Source organism: Hemicordylus capensis, chromosome 2 (assembly GCF_027244095.1).
Source record: "Hemicordylus capensis ecotype Gifberg chromosome 2, rHemCap1.1.pri, whole genome shotgun sequence".
Classification (NCBI taxonomy): domain Eukaryota; kingdom Metazoa; phylum Chordata; class Lepidosauria; order Squamata; family Cordylidae; genus Hemicordylus; species Hemicordylus capensis.
Window position 1 is genome coordinate 221,949,590 of NC_069658.1, and position 13,351 is coordinate 221,962,940.

The following is a 13,351-nucleotide window of genomic DNA, read 5'->3' on the forward strand; positions in this document are numbered from 1 at the left end:
AACAGCCTACCAGAGCACAAGACTCATTCTGGCCAATCACAGAATCAAACCTCAGCCAATGCAAAGTCTGCAAACTGAGCACAACAAGTCTCACAAAATGGAAGACAGAAAGGGAGCAAACAGAAGTCTCACAAAATGGACAGACTCACAGCAGGCGATAACAGAACCTATACAATGCATTGGACATTCAAACCGGTTCAAATTTGGTTCGAACTCAGACCAGGAGGGCAAAATGAAAGCCCTGTCTGGTCCGAGTTCAAACCTTCAAACCAAACCAGTTCAAACTCAAACAGCTCTGCACATATCTAGTGAACAGAGCTCTCAGCAGGATGGCAGGCAGAGGTGGGAGGGGTCCCCAAGTTGGTGCGGGAGGCTGGGGTGGGGACAGAGAAGATTCCATCCTGGGGTCCAAAAGATCCCAATTGGTGAATTCTTTTACCCAGGTGAGGTGGTGGCATGAAAGCTCTGCTAACTGGAGGAGCCTGTTGCTGCCAAACCAGTTCCTGAACCAGTGGCAGGTCCATCGGGTGGTGCGCCACTAGTGTTGCCATCCTGTGTGGAGCCTGACAGTGAAGGGGGCTCTCCTGCCAGGAAAGATGCTTCTGTGGAGGGAGTGGAGGGCAGGGGCTTGACAACTGACAGTGCAGCCAGATTTTCCCTCTGTCTTGCGGCCGCTCCAACGTGCCTCTCACCACTCAGTGGGGAGCCCCTGATGATGCCCAGGTCATGGTGGAATCCAGTGCTGGGTCCTCCCAGTCTGGCTCCAAGGGCGAAGGGTCTGTTGCTGAGGTGGACGGGGCAGCCCCTCTGCCAGTGAAGCCAAGCCCTTCTTCTTCCACGCAGAGTGGAAGGGGGGTGGGTGACGGTGGTGGGTGAGTACCAGCAGCCCCCCTAGATCTGCTGTCACCCAAGAGGCCAAAGACAGTGCCCAGGGCATGGGAGGTTACCCAGAGCAGTGATATTTGGTGGCATTTTGAGGTCCCTCAAGATGCCCCAACCACTGATCACTGTGTCCACTGCAGGGCATAGCTCAGTTCAGGCAAGGATGCTAAACATCTGGGGACAACCTCCATGTGGTGACAAATGCGACAGCATCACTGGGATCTCCTTGACTCCACTGGCAGTGCTAGTGCACCTCGTGAGCCTGCGACTAGCGCTGAAAAGGGCAGTGTGCCAGCTTCCATGAAGCAGGGCATTCTGCCAGTCAAGCGGTGCATGCAGTCATTAGGCAAGAAGCGACATGGGCCCTCGTGACCAGGGTCTACACGGCCCTTGTTGCGACTAGCACTGACAAGGGTAGTGTGCCAGCTTCTAGTCAAGCAGTGGATGCAGTCATTGGGCAAGAAGCACCCTGGTCATGTGGGCCCACGTCTCCTCTCCCGACTCATAGGGGAGATGATGGCCACTGATGACCAGCCTTTTCAGATGGTTGAAAACTCTGGCTTCTGCTGGATACGCCAGCTGCTAGCGCCCAACTACACCATCCCCTCAAGGACCACGTTCAGTTGGAACGTGGTCCCCTCCCTGTACAGGCGGTGCAAGGAGCTTGTGTCAGCCATGCTACATGCAGCACCAGCATGCATTTCACCACTGATTTTATATACTTCTATCATATCACACTGCAGTCGTCTTTTTTTCTAAACTAAATAGCTCCAGGTGTTGTAGCCTTGCCTCATAAGGAAGGTGCTCTCAGCCCCTGGTCATCTTGGTTGCCCTCTTCTGCACCTTTTCCTGTTCTACAATGTCCTCCATTAGACGAAGTGACCAGAACTGTATGCAGTACTCCAAGTGTGGCTGCACCATAGTTTTGTATAAGGGCATTAAAATATTAGCAGTTTTATTTTCAATCCCCTTCCTAATGACTCTTAGCATGGAATTGGCCTTTTTCACAGCTGCTGCACATTGAGTTGACACTTTCAGTGAGCAGTCCACCATGACTCCAAGATCCCTCTCCTGGTCATTCATCAACAGCTCAGATCTCATCTGTGTATATGTAGCGAATAGCAAGTGGCGGATTTAAGACCAGCCTTTTTCTCAGAGCAAGTCCTTGTGGGGGAAAGAAAAATGCTGATTCATTCCCACCATGTTTGCTCAACAGAGGCTGTTCCTTTTAAACTCAACTGTTTCTTGTTAATTGCTGCCACCACACCCTAATTACAGAGTTTAACTCCTCCCTTGATTTGGGTGAGTGTCTCGGGAGACTCATTTTCTTTTAACAAATGGAAAAATACAAAGACCTCCCACGTGCAGCCTACACATGGTGAGAGAACTTGGTAGCTTGCTGAACAATTATCCTTGAGGTGTTTCTGCATCAGAGTAAAACCCCTTTTCCTGAATTAAAAATTGGCAGGTGAAATTATAAAGAATAAAAAGAGAAAACTTTATTCAAAAGACAACAGACTGCTTCAGTCTGAGGCTCTAGCAGCTTCAGTTACAGGAAAAAGAAATACTCAGTACTTTACAAGATTACTTCCAAAGAGCACTCCAGCTGGTTTGTTTGGAGTGTTACACTTTAAAAATTGTGGTTATGTTACAGAAAATCCTTTGTAGGGCGATTTGCTTTCTGGCTTAACCTATGCCTCATTTATTCTTGGGTGTAATAGTTGCTGAAGTTAACTTCTTCTCAGAAACAAGGATGCGGTTAGAGAAGGGTGGAGGGAAAATTCACCCTGATAAGCCTCAAGGAGAAAAACCAGGAACTGTCCTTCTATCAGGAATGCTACTGGAACGTCCCTGGTTCTGTTCTGTTCTTTGCTAATAAGAACAACTGGTCTGAGTCATGTTGTTTGTTTCTCTGTATAAAACTTGCTATCTTTCTTCTGTTCAGGGCCGAGTCATTTGTGGAGCTTCTCATGCCCATATGTGCATATGTAACTAATAAAGCTTTGCATTGCATTTGGACCCACAGTGCCGCTGCTCTGTCATTTTCAGGACCACTCTCTGGCCGAGCAACAAACCAGGGGTACTTTTTACCCACAACAGTTACTCAGTTGCATAGAACATAAATGTAAGAAAATACAAAAGCCCCCTTGTTGTAAAGAAAGGGCTCAGGCTAGCATAGCTCTTAGCTTGTTACATTAAAAATAAATACACAATAAACCAGTTGTAATGGCTTGCAATGCACAAAATCAAAATAATCTAATGCAGGCTGCCTAGCACACAGTTCCCTGGCTAAACCTTTCCCCTGAAGCCAAAGCCCTGGCTTCCCTCCTGAACTCACCATATCCATGGCAGAGGATTCAAGCTTCCTACAATCCTGTCTCTCCAAGATCAACAGATGTCCTTCTCTGATCGAATTCTTCAGGCTAGCTTTGACCATGAGGTGTAAAACTCCATTGTTCCCCACTAAGCCTTCTGCCCTTCCTCTCTCATCCCCTGCCTGGCTCCAACCAAACAAAGACCCCCTTTACTTCCTGCTGTCAGGCCTCCTAGGTCCCAGTCACCATGTGCTGAGTGGCTGATCCCTAGAGGTCACTGCCTGATGGACAGGATCAGCAGCAGTTCACTTCCGGTTCACTCTTGAGGGGAAAAGGAAAAACTGTTCCTGACTGAACACAACAGTATACTTGGTTGGGGGTTTTCATCCCAATGTGCATCACTTTACACTTGCCAACATTGAACCACATTTGCCATTTTGTTGCACACTCCGCCTGTTTGGAGAGGTCCTTTTGGAGCTCTTTACAATCTGTTTTGGATTTCATTACCCCAAATAGTTTGGTGTTACCTGCAAATTTGGCCACCTCACTGCTTACCCCAACTTCTAGATCATTTATAAATAAATTTAAAAGCACTGGTCCCAGTACAGATCCCTGGAGGACCCCACTTCTTACTTCCCTCCATTGTGAAAACTCTCCATTTATACCTACCCTGTTCCTGTCCTTCAACCATTTACCAATCCACACATGTACTTGTCCCCTTATCCCATGACTGCTAGGTTTTCTCAAGAGTCTTTGATGAGGAACATTGTCAAAAGCTTTTTGGAAGTGCAGGTATACTATATCAACTGGATCACCTTTATCCACATATACCTGTTGATACTCTCAAAGAACTACAAAAGGATAGTGAGGCAAGATTCACTATTGCAGAAGACATGCTGGTTCTCCCCCAGCAGGGCCTGTTCTTCTATGTGATTTACAATTTTATCCTTGAGAATGCTTTCCCTCAATTTGCCCAGAACAGACATTAAGCTAACTGGCCTGTAATTTCCCAGATTGCCCCTGGATCCCTTTTCGAAAATTGGTGTTACATTGGCTACTTTCCAGTCCTCTGATACAGAGCCTGATTGTAAGGATAAGTTAGCTATTTTAGCAAGGAGGTTGGCAATTTCACCTTTGAGTTCTTGGATGGATGCCATCTGGCCTTGGCGATTTGCTAGTTTTCAATTTTTCCAGACAGTTTAGAACATCATCTCTTGTCATCTCTATCTGATTCATTTCTTTAGCCTCTGTCTCTCAGAAGCCCCGTTCAGGAACGCTCAGTATCCTCTGCCGTGAAGACAGATGCAAAGAACTGATTTAGCATCTCTGCAACCTACATATCCTCCTTAATAATCTCTTTCATTCCCTCATTGTCTATTGGTCCAACCACCTACCTGGCAAGTTTCCTGCTTCTGATGCATTTAAAGAGGTTTTTGTTATTCCCCTTGATGCTTTTAGCTAAATGTTCCTCAAACTCTTTTTGCCTCCCTTATGGTCACCTTGCATTTCTTGCCAAAGTTTGTGTTTCTTTCTGTTCCTTTGATTTGGGCAGGCCTTTTCATTTCTGAAGGAAGTCTTCTTTCCTTTTATGGCTTCCTTGATGTTACATGTTAGCCATGTTGGCATCCTCCTGGTCTTGGTAGTACTTTCCCTCCTTTTTGATATACATTCTAACTGGGCTTCCAGTATTATGGTTTTAAGTAAACTTCATGCATTTTGGAGTGAAGTGACCCTCCTGATTTTCGTTTTCTTTTCACCATACTCCTCATTTTAGAGAGGTTTCCTGTTCTGAAATTCAAAGCATCTGTGTTAGACTTGGTGATTCTCTCCCCGCATGTATGCTGAATTTGATCACACTATGGTCACTGTTCCCTAAAGGGTCCATCACACTGACATCACATACCAGGTCCTGGGTGCCACTCAGGATTTAGTCCAAAGTAGCCTTCCCTCTGGTTGGTTCCTTGACCAACGGTTCTAGTGCACAGTCATTCAGCGTATCTAGAAATTTGACCTCTTTGTCATGACCTGACTGTGAATTTACCCAGTCTATGAGGCTATTCCCACAATCAGCCAAAATTGGGCTAGGGAAGCCTAACCAGATTTTGGCTGATTGTGGGAGCCACCAGGCTCGCAGGCGAGCCCGGTTACCTCCCAAGGGTTAACCTGCCAGACAAGCCCTTCCCTTAAACCAGGTTTGCGGAGAAAGTACTCCACAAACCCAGTTTTTAAAATCATGAGTAGCCACGGTGTGGCTACTCATAAGTAGACCCATGGAGGGGAAGCAAAAAACTTCCTCCCGCCTCCATGGGTCTCTCCAGTATGCCCTGTGTGCTTGTGCAGTGCATACCGGAGCTTCTGGGGGCCGCACGGCCCCCGAACTCCGCAGCCCCCGCTGGCTCTGTCATGGAGCTGGCAGTCGTGTGGGCAGCCGATCCAGCCGCCCAGGGCTGCCGCCCTGGTCGTGTGTGGGGAGAGCGGGCTAAGCCCACTCTCCCCACGCACCCTCCCCAGGCGGGTCTCGTTGATCATGAGACCTGCCTCTTTGTGTGGATAATTGAAGTCACCCATTATTACTGCCCTGTCTCTCCTTGACCCTTTCCTCATTTCCTTTTCAAACTCCTAGTCACTGTCTGCATTTTGATCTGGAGGGCAATAGCACATCCCCAGTAGAACATTTCCTTTCAGGCCTTTTATTGTCACCCACAGGGTTTCTGTGGAGTACTCTGGTCCTTTGAGGTTTTCTAGCTTGTTGGATTCTATCCCTTCTTTAACATTCAGTGCTGCTCCACCTCCAAGGCGCCCCTCCCTGTCCTTTCTATAGAGTTTATATTCAGGGATAACAGTACCCCACTGGGTTTCACTGTTCCAACACGTTTCTTTCATGCCACTATATCCAATCACTCCAGCTTGCCCAGAGGTGTAATGACGGGGGGGGGCAGGCAGGGCACATGCCCTGGGCGCCACTTGAGGTGGGGGTGCAAAGTGCCTGCCATGCCCCACCCCCACTCTCACAAATTTTTGTAATTTTATTTTTTTTAAAAAAATTTCAAGTCCAAGTGGCGGCGGCGGCAGCGCCCCTCCCCCTCCCACCGAGTCAGCGCAGGTGCCCCTGCGACTCATGTGATGTGCTCGCGTTCACTGCACACAGCACAGTCTCGAGGGGAGGTTGCTGGCTAGAGCGCGTCTGGTGGTTTGCTACTGTGCTGCCTGCTTTGCTCTGCTTTGAGCTGCAGAGGTCGGGAGGATCATCAAGCCAAGAGGATCGATGGAGCGGCGGCGCAAGCCCAGCCTTGCTTCTCTCACGCTTGCTTCTCACTCACAAGAGAAGACAAGCCTAAAGAAGCAATTCCAAGGTGTGTGTCTTCTCTCTTAAAATTCCCTTTTTACCCACCACGTGCTCGCTCCAAGCTGCGGGAGGGCAGGCGCCAAAGCACAACCACTCTCAAAATGTTTTCCATCCTGAGAGTGAGACGGGTTGAGTGGTCAGGAGGCAGGTAGGCAGCTTAGTAAAAAGTAAACACTATTGGTGTGGAGGGAGTCTTATGTGGACTTGCTTAATACTGTATGACTAAGTGTTTGGCGTTTGTTTTTTTCCTTTTAAAACTGGTTGGTGTTATGCATATTTGCCCATCGTCATTAGTACACAAATTGCTCCCCTAAGATTGCACATACTTCCTTGGTCACTTGCAAATCCCACTGATGGCAATGATTCCCTCCCCTGCCACCAGCCACCCGGCACACACCCTTTGCACTTCTCTGCACTTAATTTAACTCTGCATTGTAAAGATGCAAAGAGGCGGTGGCGGCAGCGGAGAACCTGCCTTTCTTTTCTTCCCCCTAGCCTGAGTGTGGGTCCCCGGCTGGCGCGCTGCCCTGGCAAGAGAAAGCGAGAGGTGACTCGCTCGCCTTGCCTTGCCATGCCAGAAAAGCCAAAGCCCACCCCCCGGCAAGGCTGGTAGGATGCACTTACATGGAGACCTCGCTCTCTGAGTGGGAGGGGCAGCAGATTTCCGGGCCGGGGCGTGCAGCGTGCGGAGGAAGCTCCATCCCCTCTCAGCCCCCATTGTTAAGTTAGCTGCCCAAGTCTGTGCTGCTGCTGTGCCGTCGCCGAGCTGACTGCCGAGGGAGAGGGCGTAAATGCTCGCCTGCTGCTTGGCTCAGGGAGGAAGTTCCCAGCCCAGCAGCACAGGCAAGCATATTTGCGCCCCCTCCCTCAGCAAAGAGAGCCTTTGGGTCGTGTGGTGGAGAGAAGCTGGCAGAAGCTGTGAGTTACTGTGTGTTGTTGTCGACTTGAAGAAACGGTTGGGGCTTCTCGGTCTCTTCTTGGGCTCTCAAGCCAAGGTGTCTCTCGTCCAGGGGGAGGGGGGTGGCGTTGTGGTGGGGGCGGGTGATCTCCCCTCTCCCCGACAGCTGGAAGAGGCGGGGGGGGGGTGCAGCTCGGTAGCAGAGTCACAGCTTTTCCTAGAGGCTAGCGTTTCATTTACACAAACACAACTTTTAAAGCTGGATCTGCAGAATATGTGCTCCCATTTCCTTGCATCAAAATCTGCCCTCAATGAGCAAACTTTGTGGGTGTTTTAGGTTGTCTTCGCATTTAAGCCTAGCGAGAGCATGGTGGCTCTGCTTTAATAGCTTCAAACAAATAGATTAAACTGCAGGGATTCAGTGCCAAGTGTATGTCAGTCATCAAGTAATGAATGCTACATTTTCTGTTGATATTCTAACGCCCTCTAAATATCATTAAAAAAAATCCTTGCAGCTGATTAAAAGTGTGTGTGTGTAGCAAAGAGGGAGTGATAAATAACTGAATGTCCAGTCTTTGAGGAATCAAGTTTTGATTAAAGCAAACAAAAATCAGGCAGCTGATGTAGTCCACATTAGGAACAATGTTGACCATGATTATACCATTCCCTTTGTGACCTCCTACAAAATGGTGACTATTATTGTTTTGTTTTTTTAATTGTTAAATTTATATACCACCTTTCATTAAAAGCAATACCAAAGCAGTTTGTTTTTAGTCATGGATTTGAGTTTTAATTGTTCTCTTTGTCGATGTGATTTTATTGTGATGAAGATTAGTTGAATATGAGTGGTCTTAGGCAACCAATGTTGCATCTGAAATGCCATTTCATTTTTTATAAATAATCTCCAACCAATTTAAATAGCAAAGGTGTATATTATCGCTGTATTCATTTGCAGGGAATCTCAAAAAAACAGGATTTGCAATTTAGGCAGTGCATAGCTTCTCTAAAATGGCCCTTTTATAGTTTTTCTAACTTTGAAATCATAACATAAAACAAAGCATAAATGCATGAACAAAACAAAAAATAAGCATCATGACTCAATATATATGTATGCTTGCAATCAGAAGTAAAACAATGATGTACCAGAACAAGTGGGGGGAGAATACTGGAGGTTTCAGTTGTTAAAATCAGACCTAGCCAATTAAGAATCCATGCTGCAGACCTTCCACTATTTCACAAAGAGCCAGCGTGGTATAGTGGTTAGAGTGCTGGACTAGGACCAGGGAGACATGAGTTCAAATGCCCATTTAGTCATGAGACTTGCTGGGTGACTCTGGGCCAGTCACTTCTCTCTCAGACTAACCTACTTCACAGGGTTGTTGTGAGGAGAAACTGAAGTATGTAGTACAGCTTTCTGAGCTCCTTGGAGGAAGAGCGGGATATTAAATGTAAAAATAAATTTAAAAAATAAAAATGCTTGTAGTGAGACGTGCTTGTAACACTCTATTCTGCAAAAGCCCAGCCTTCCACCGATTTAAAAGCCAAGAGGGTGTTTGCTCTTTTGCTTAAACATATATTCAGTTAACATAATGTATGATGATCTGCTATACCAGTAAAATATAACTCTGGCTGCATCTTCACAACTGCAGGGATCCTGGTTAAATAGTCAGTTGGGATTAGTGAGCTCTGTGGAGCTGATTGTGAGAATCAATCCTAGTCCCACATATTTATTTCCCCACTCCTCCCTCCGTCTCTAAATCACCCAGCACAGTTCACAATTGCACTTGGACACCCGGCACCTCATGAGCCAGCACCATGGTGTGGCAACTACACCACCCAGGACACACTAAAGAAAATTTGGGGGTCCCCAGGAGGTGTGAAAGTCCTGGACTTTGGCCCTGAAGTCTAGGGATAAGAGTGTCTCTGCTCTGCCCTCAGTCTTGGTAGGCCCACATAGGAACATAGGAAGCTGCCATATACTGGGTCAGACCATAGGTTCATCTAGCTCAGTATTAAAGCTAAGTATCGAGCTCAGATGACAACATTAGCGGGGGGGGGGCATTTCAGTGCTTGCCCTAGGCGCCATTTCCCCTAGTTACGCCTCTGAGCTTGCCCATCTTGGCTCAGAGGCTTCTGGCATTGGAGGCTTCTGGCACTGGCCCATCTCTGGCTACCTTCAAGTCGGTTGGTGACCACTCAGGGACGGGCCTTCTCAGTTGTTGCTCCAAGACTTTGGAATGTGCTTCCCGATGACATAAGACTCTCCCCATCTCTAGTGGTTTTTAAAAGAGCTCTGAAGACTAATTTTTTTAACCAGGCCTTTTAAATTTTTACATACTGTGAATTTTTTGTTTTTAGGCTGCTTTTTGGCATTTTAATTGATTTTAATGTTTTGTGTTTTTGTATTGTTTTATTATTGTGAACCACCCCGAGACTTTGGTTTGGGGTGGTATAGAAATGTAAAATAAATAAAATATAAGAACCTATACACTAAATCTCTTACCTGGTGTGTATGCTATCTTTCTTTTGGCTCTTTGATCTCTTTGGCCGGCTAGGACAGCCTTCTGTCTGCTCTTTAAGTGATTCTACTCTGTCCCTTCTGCTCCTTCTGAATCTTTTACACCCTTGCACCTTAAGGGATGGCATTTGCCAAACCAGATACTGCCCAGTTCCTGTCAGCTATTCCTCTGATGCCATTTTAAAAGCTGCTTGGCTGCCCTTTTTATTTCAAACACCAGCAGTCTGGGTCCATCTTCATTCAAGTGAAGCCTGTCCCTTTTGTACAGGCTTTGCTTGCCCCAAAATGTATACCAGTGTGTAACAAATCTAAACCCCTCCTCCCAGCATCATTGTCTCATCCACACATTGAAACCCTTCAGCAATGCCTGTCTTTCTATCTTCACACATTTTCCTCCTACCTGAAATGGATAGTTTGCACTTCAGAAGCAATATAATGTTCAGGTGTGTAACATTGTGCCACACAATTTTGGCTCCTCACCATGGTGCCCACCTAATTTCAGAAGGTGGACATGGTGGGAGAAAAAGATGGCAGAAGTGAATCTGTTTGTTAAATTTTAGATATTTCAAGCCTCCTTGAATTGGCAAGAAGACTGTGAGACAATATACTAAGCATTCTAACTATACTAACTAAAGTATACTAATATACTAAGCATTCTATCTAAACTAACAAAGAATTCTGAAAGAAAAAACTTGCTTTGGTTGCCCAACTGTACAAAAGTTATATGCTGGGGCAGGAGCACAAAGCCAATCCTAAAATTCTAAATTATATCCACTGAATACTCTATTTGATAAGTAATTAGAATAGTAATTGGAACAGGACTCCAATGTATTACATCTCATGATTCTTCTTCCTTATTAAATGATCTTTACTATTGAGACTGGGCCTCAAAATAATAATGTAACATTTTGGGAGAAAGATGCAGCCCAGGAGACCAGCACCAGAGGCCAAGATGGAGAAGACCTCCATGGCCACCATGGACTTCCCCTTTGTGCTGAAGTAGGTTGGCACAAAGGAGACCCAAACGCTGCAGAACACCAGCATGCTGAAGGTGATAAATTTAGCTTCATTATAACTGTTGGGCAATTTTCTAGCTAGGAAAGCCATCGTGAAACTGAGGAGGGCCAGGAAACCCATGTAACCCAGAACACTGTAAAACATGGTCACGGAGCCTTCATTACATTCCACTATGATCTCGCCAACCAAGGAATGGAAGTCTAGGTTTAGGAATGGGGGAGAAGTTACCAGCCAGACAGCACAAAGCACAACTTGAATGAAGGGGCAAGATAGGACAGTTGAGTTTGCCAATGGTCTTCCCAATATTTTTTTTGCCATGTTTCCTGGCTTTGTTGCCATGAAAGCCAGAACCACTGTGACAGTTTTCGCCAACACTGCAGAAACAGCAACAGAGAAAATGATGCCAAAAGCAATTTGTCGGAGAAGACAGGTGAGCTTCCTTGGCCGTCCAATGAACAAGAAAGAACAGAGGAAGCAGAGCAACAGGGAGATGAGGAGGATGTAGGTGAGGTCTCGGTTATTGGCTTTGACAATCGGTGTATCCTGGTATTTAACAAAGGTTGCCAGCACCAGAGATGTGATCAGAGAAAGGAAAAGAGCAAGAGAAACTAAAACTGACCCCAAAGTCTCTTGATAGGAAAGAAAGTGGATAACTTTGGGGATACACTGGTCTTGGTTTTTGTTTGGGTATTGATCTTCAGGGCACTGGTTACAGCGAACTGCATCTGGAAAGAGGAAACAATATTCTTTTTGAGGTGGCCAATTCAGTCTACACCCAAGGAAATTGATTGCTTGGTTTTCTACCTAAGTGTTACAAAAATGTACAAATTCCCTATGTTCCCACTCTTTTCAGCTTCTGCACTGTATCACACAAGAGTTAAAGGGACAAAACACATTATTTGAAAGAAGAGACAAACTGAAAATCTGAGTGTTTTAAAATTCTGAAAGTAGGATCTACAAATTCTGTCACTGTGAAACATTTGAAAAAATGTCCCCATCAAGCAAAAATGTAAACCACTTTGAGAACTGGTATTTAACCCAGATAGTAATATAAGAAAGAAATGTAGTAAATGCAGTTATCTCACCCATACCTTCTGTACTTTGATCTGGTTGTCAGTGTTTGAAGTACCTGTTAGATTGGAAACAGTGCCTTCTGGACAACGGATGCATTCATAGCAGCAAACTGGCTTCCCCTTGAGAACATTTCTGCTGTGCCCTGGAGGGCATCTCTCTACACACCTGGCAAAAGGGATTGCCTAAAGGGAGGAAAGGAAATGGTTGAAGGTTTTTTTCATAACCAGGAGGTGGCATTCATTCTTGAAGCATGTCCAAACACTGGACATTCATTCTTGAGACAGATTCTGTAGAAAGGACTCTTGGTCTGAATGAGCAAGCCAAATTTTTCATTCTTTAGAGACTAGACTGCAACTTGCTCTAATTCTCTTGTGAACCCCCACCCTGAACATTCACCTCCTCCCTACCTGGGTAGGCCACACAATCATATCTGGGTTGATGGTGAAATCTTGGCCTGGAGGAGCTCCTGGGTCCATCTTTCCAATTTTCACATGCAGTGTAGATAGATTTGGGAAACAGATGAAGTTCACAATATCATAGATAGCTGATAATTTGCCATTTTCATTAATATATAGTTCTGTTGCAGCACTGCTGTTAAACTGGGTGTTCCTTAGAGAGGCAAGAATCTGAAATGAAAGGCATTTAAATTATGAGTTAACTGCTTGTGATTGAGAGGGGTCTTGTGGCTTGGAAGAAAGTATTATGATCATCAAATAGAGCAATGTCATTTTCTTCAGTGCCTTTTTTTTTAAACAGCTTGGCTTATGGGCTCTTTGATTAAACTAAGTTTCACATCTTCACATTGCTTGATCTCAGTGAGGAGGATTTACCTTTCACTCCTGAGAGTCCCGACCCTATCTGTCTCAGGTGAGGAGAGCTGGTCTTGTGGTAGCAAGCATGACTTGTCCCCATAGCTAAGCAGGGTCTGCCCTGGTTGCATATGAATGGGAGACTTGATGTGTGAGCACTGCAAAATATTCCCCTCAGGGGATGAAGCCGCTCTGGGAAGAGCAGAAGGTTTCAAGTTCCCTCTATGGCTTCTCCAAGATAGGGCTGAGAGAGATTCCTGCCTGCAACCTTGGAGAAGTCACTGCCAGTCTGTGTAGACAATACTGAGCTAGATAGACCAATGGTCTGACTCAGTATATGGCAGTTTCCTATGTATTCTCTGCCATCAACAGAAGAGTAGAAAAGTGTATAGAAAAGGCTCTTTCCCTTCCTCATGTCAGGCAGTCCGTCATTTAATCAATCAATGTATGTATACTGCCTTTCCACCTGTTGTTGCAGAATATGTTCTGTTT

At 45.8% G+C, this 13,351-nt stretch overlaps 1 protein-coding gene across 1 annotated transcript in view; it reads right to left on the minus strand.

The window, feature by feature from the left end:
• LOC128343785 (vomeronasal type-2 receptor 26-like) overlaps window positions 1-13,351 on the minus strand; it is a 57,855-nt gene that overhangs the window by 4,670 nt on the left and 39,834 nt on the right. Inside the window, exons 4-7 of the mRNA XM_053293222.1 lie at window positions 12,458-12,676; window positions 12,068-12,232; window positions 11,596-11,701; window positions 10,901-11,176 (exon numbers count right to left, since the gene is read on the minus strand). Of these exons, the coding sequence (XP_053149197.1) occupies window positions 10,901-11,176; window positions 11,596-11,701; window positions 12,068-12,232; window positions 12,458-12,676 (766 nt within the window). The remainder of the gene's footprint in view (window positions 1-10,900; window positions 11,177-11,595; window positions 11,702-12,067; window positions 12,233-12,457; window positions 12,677-13,351) is intronic.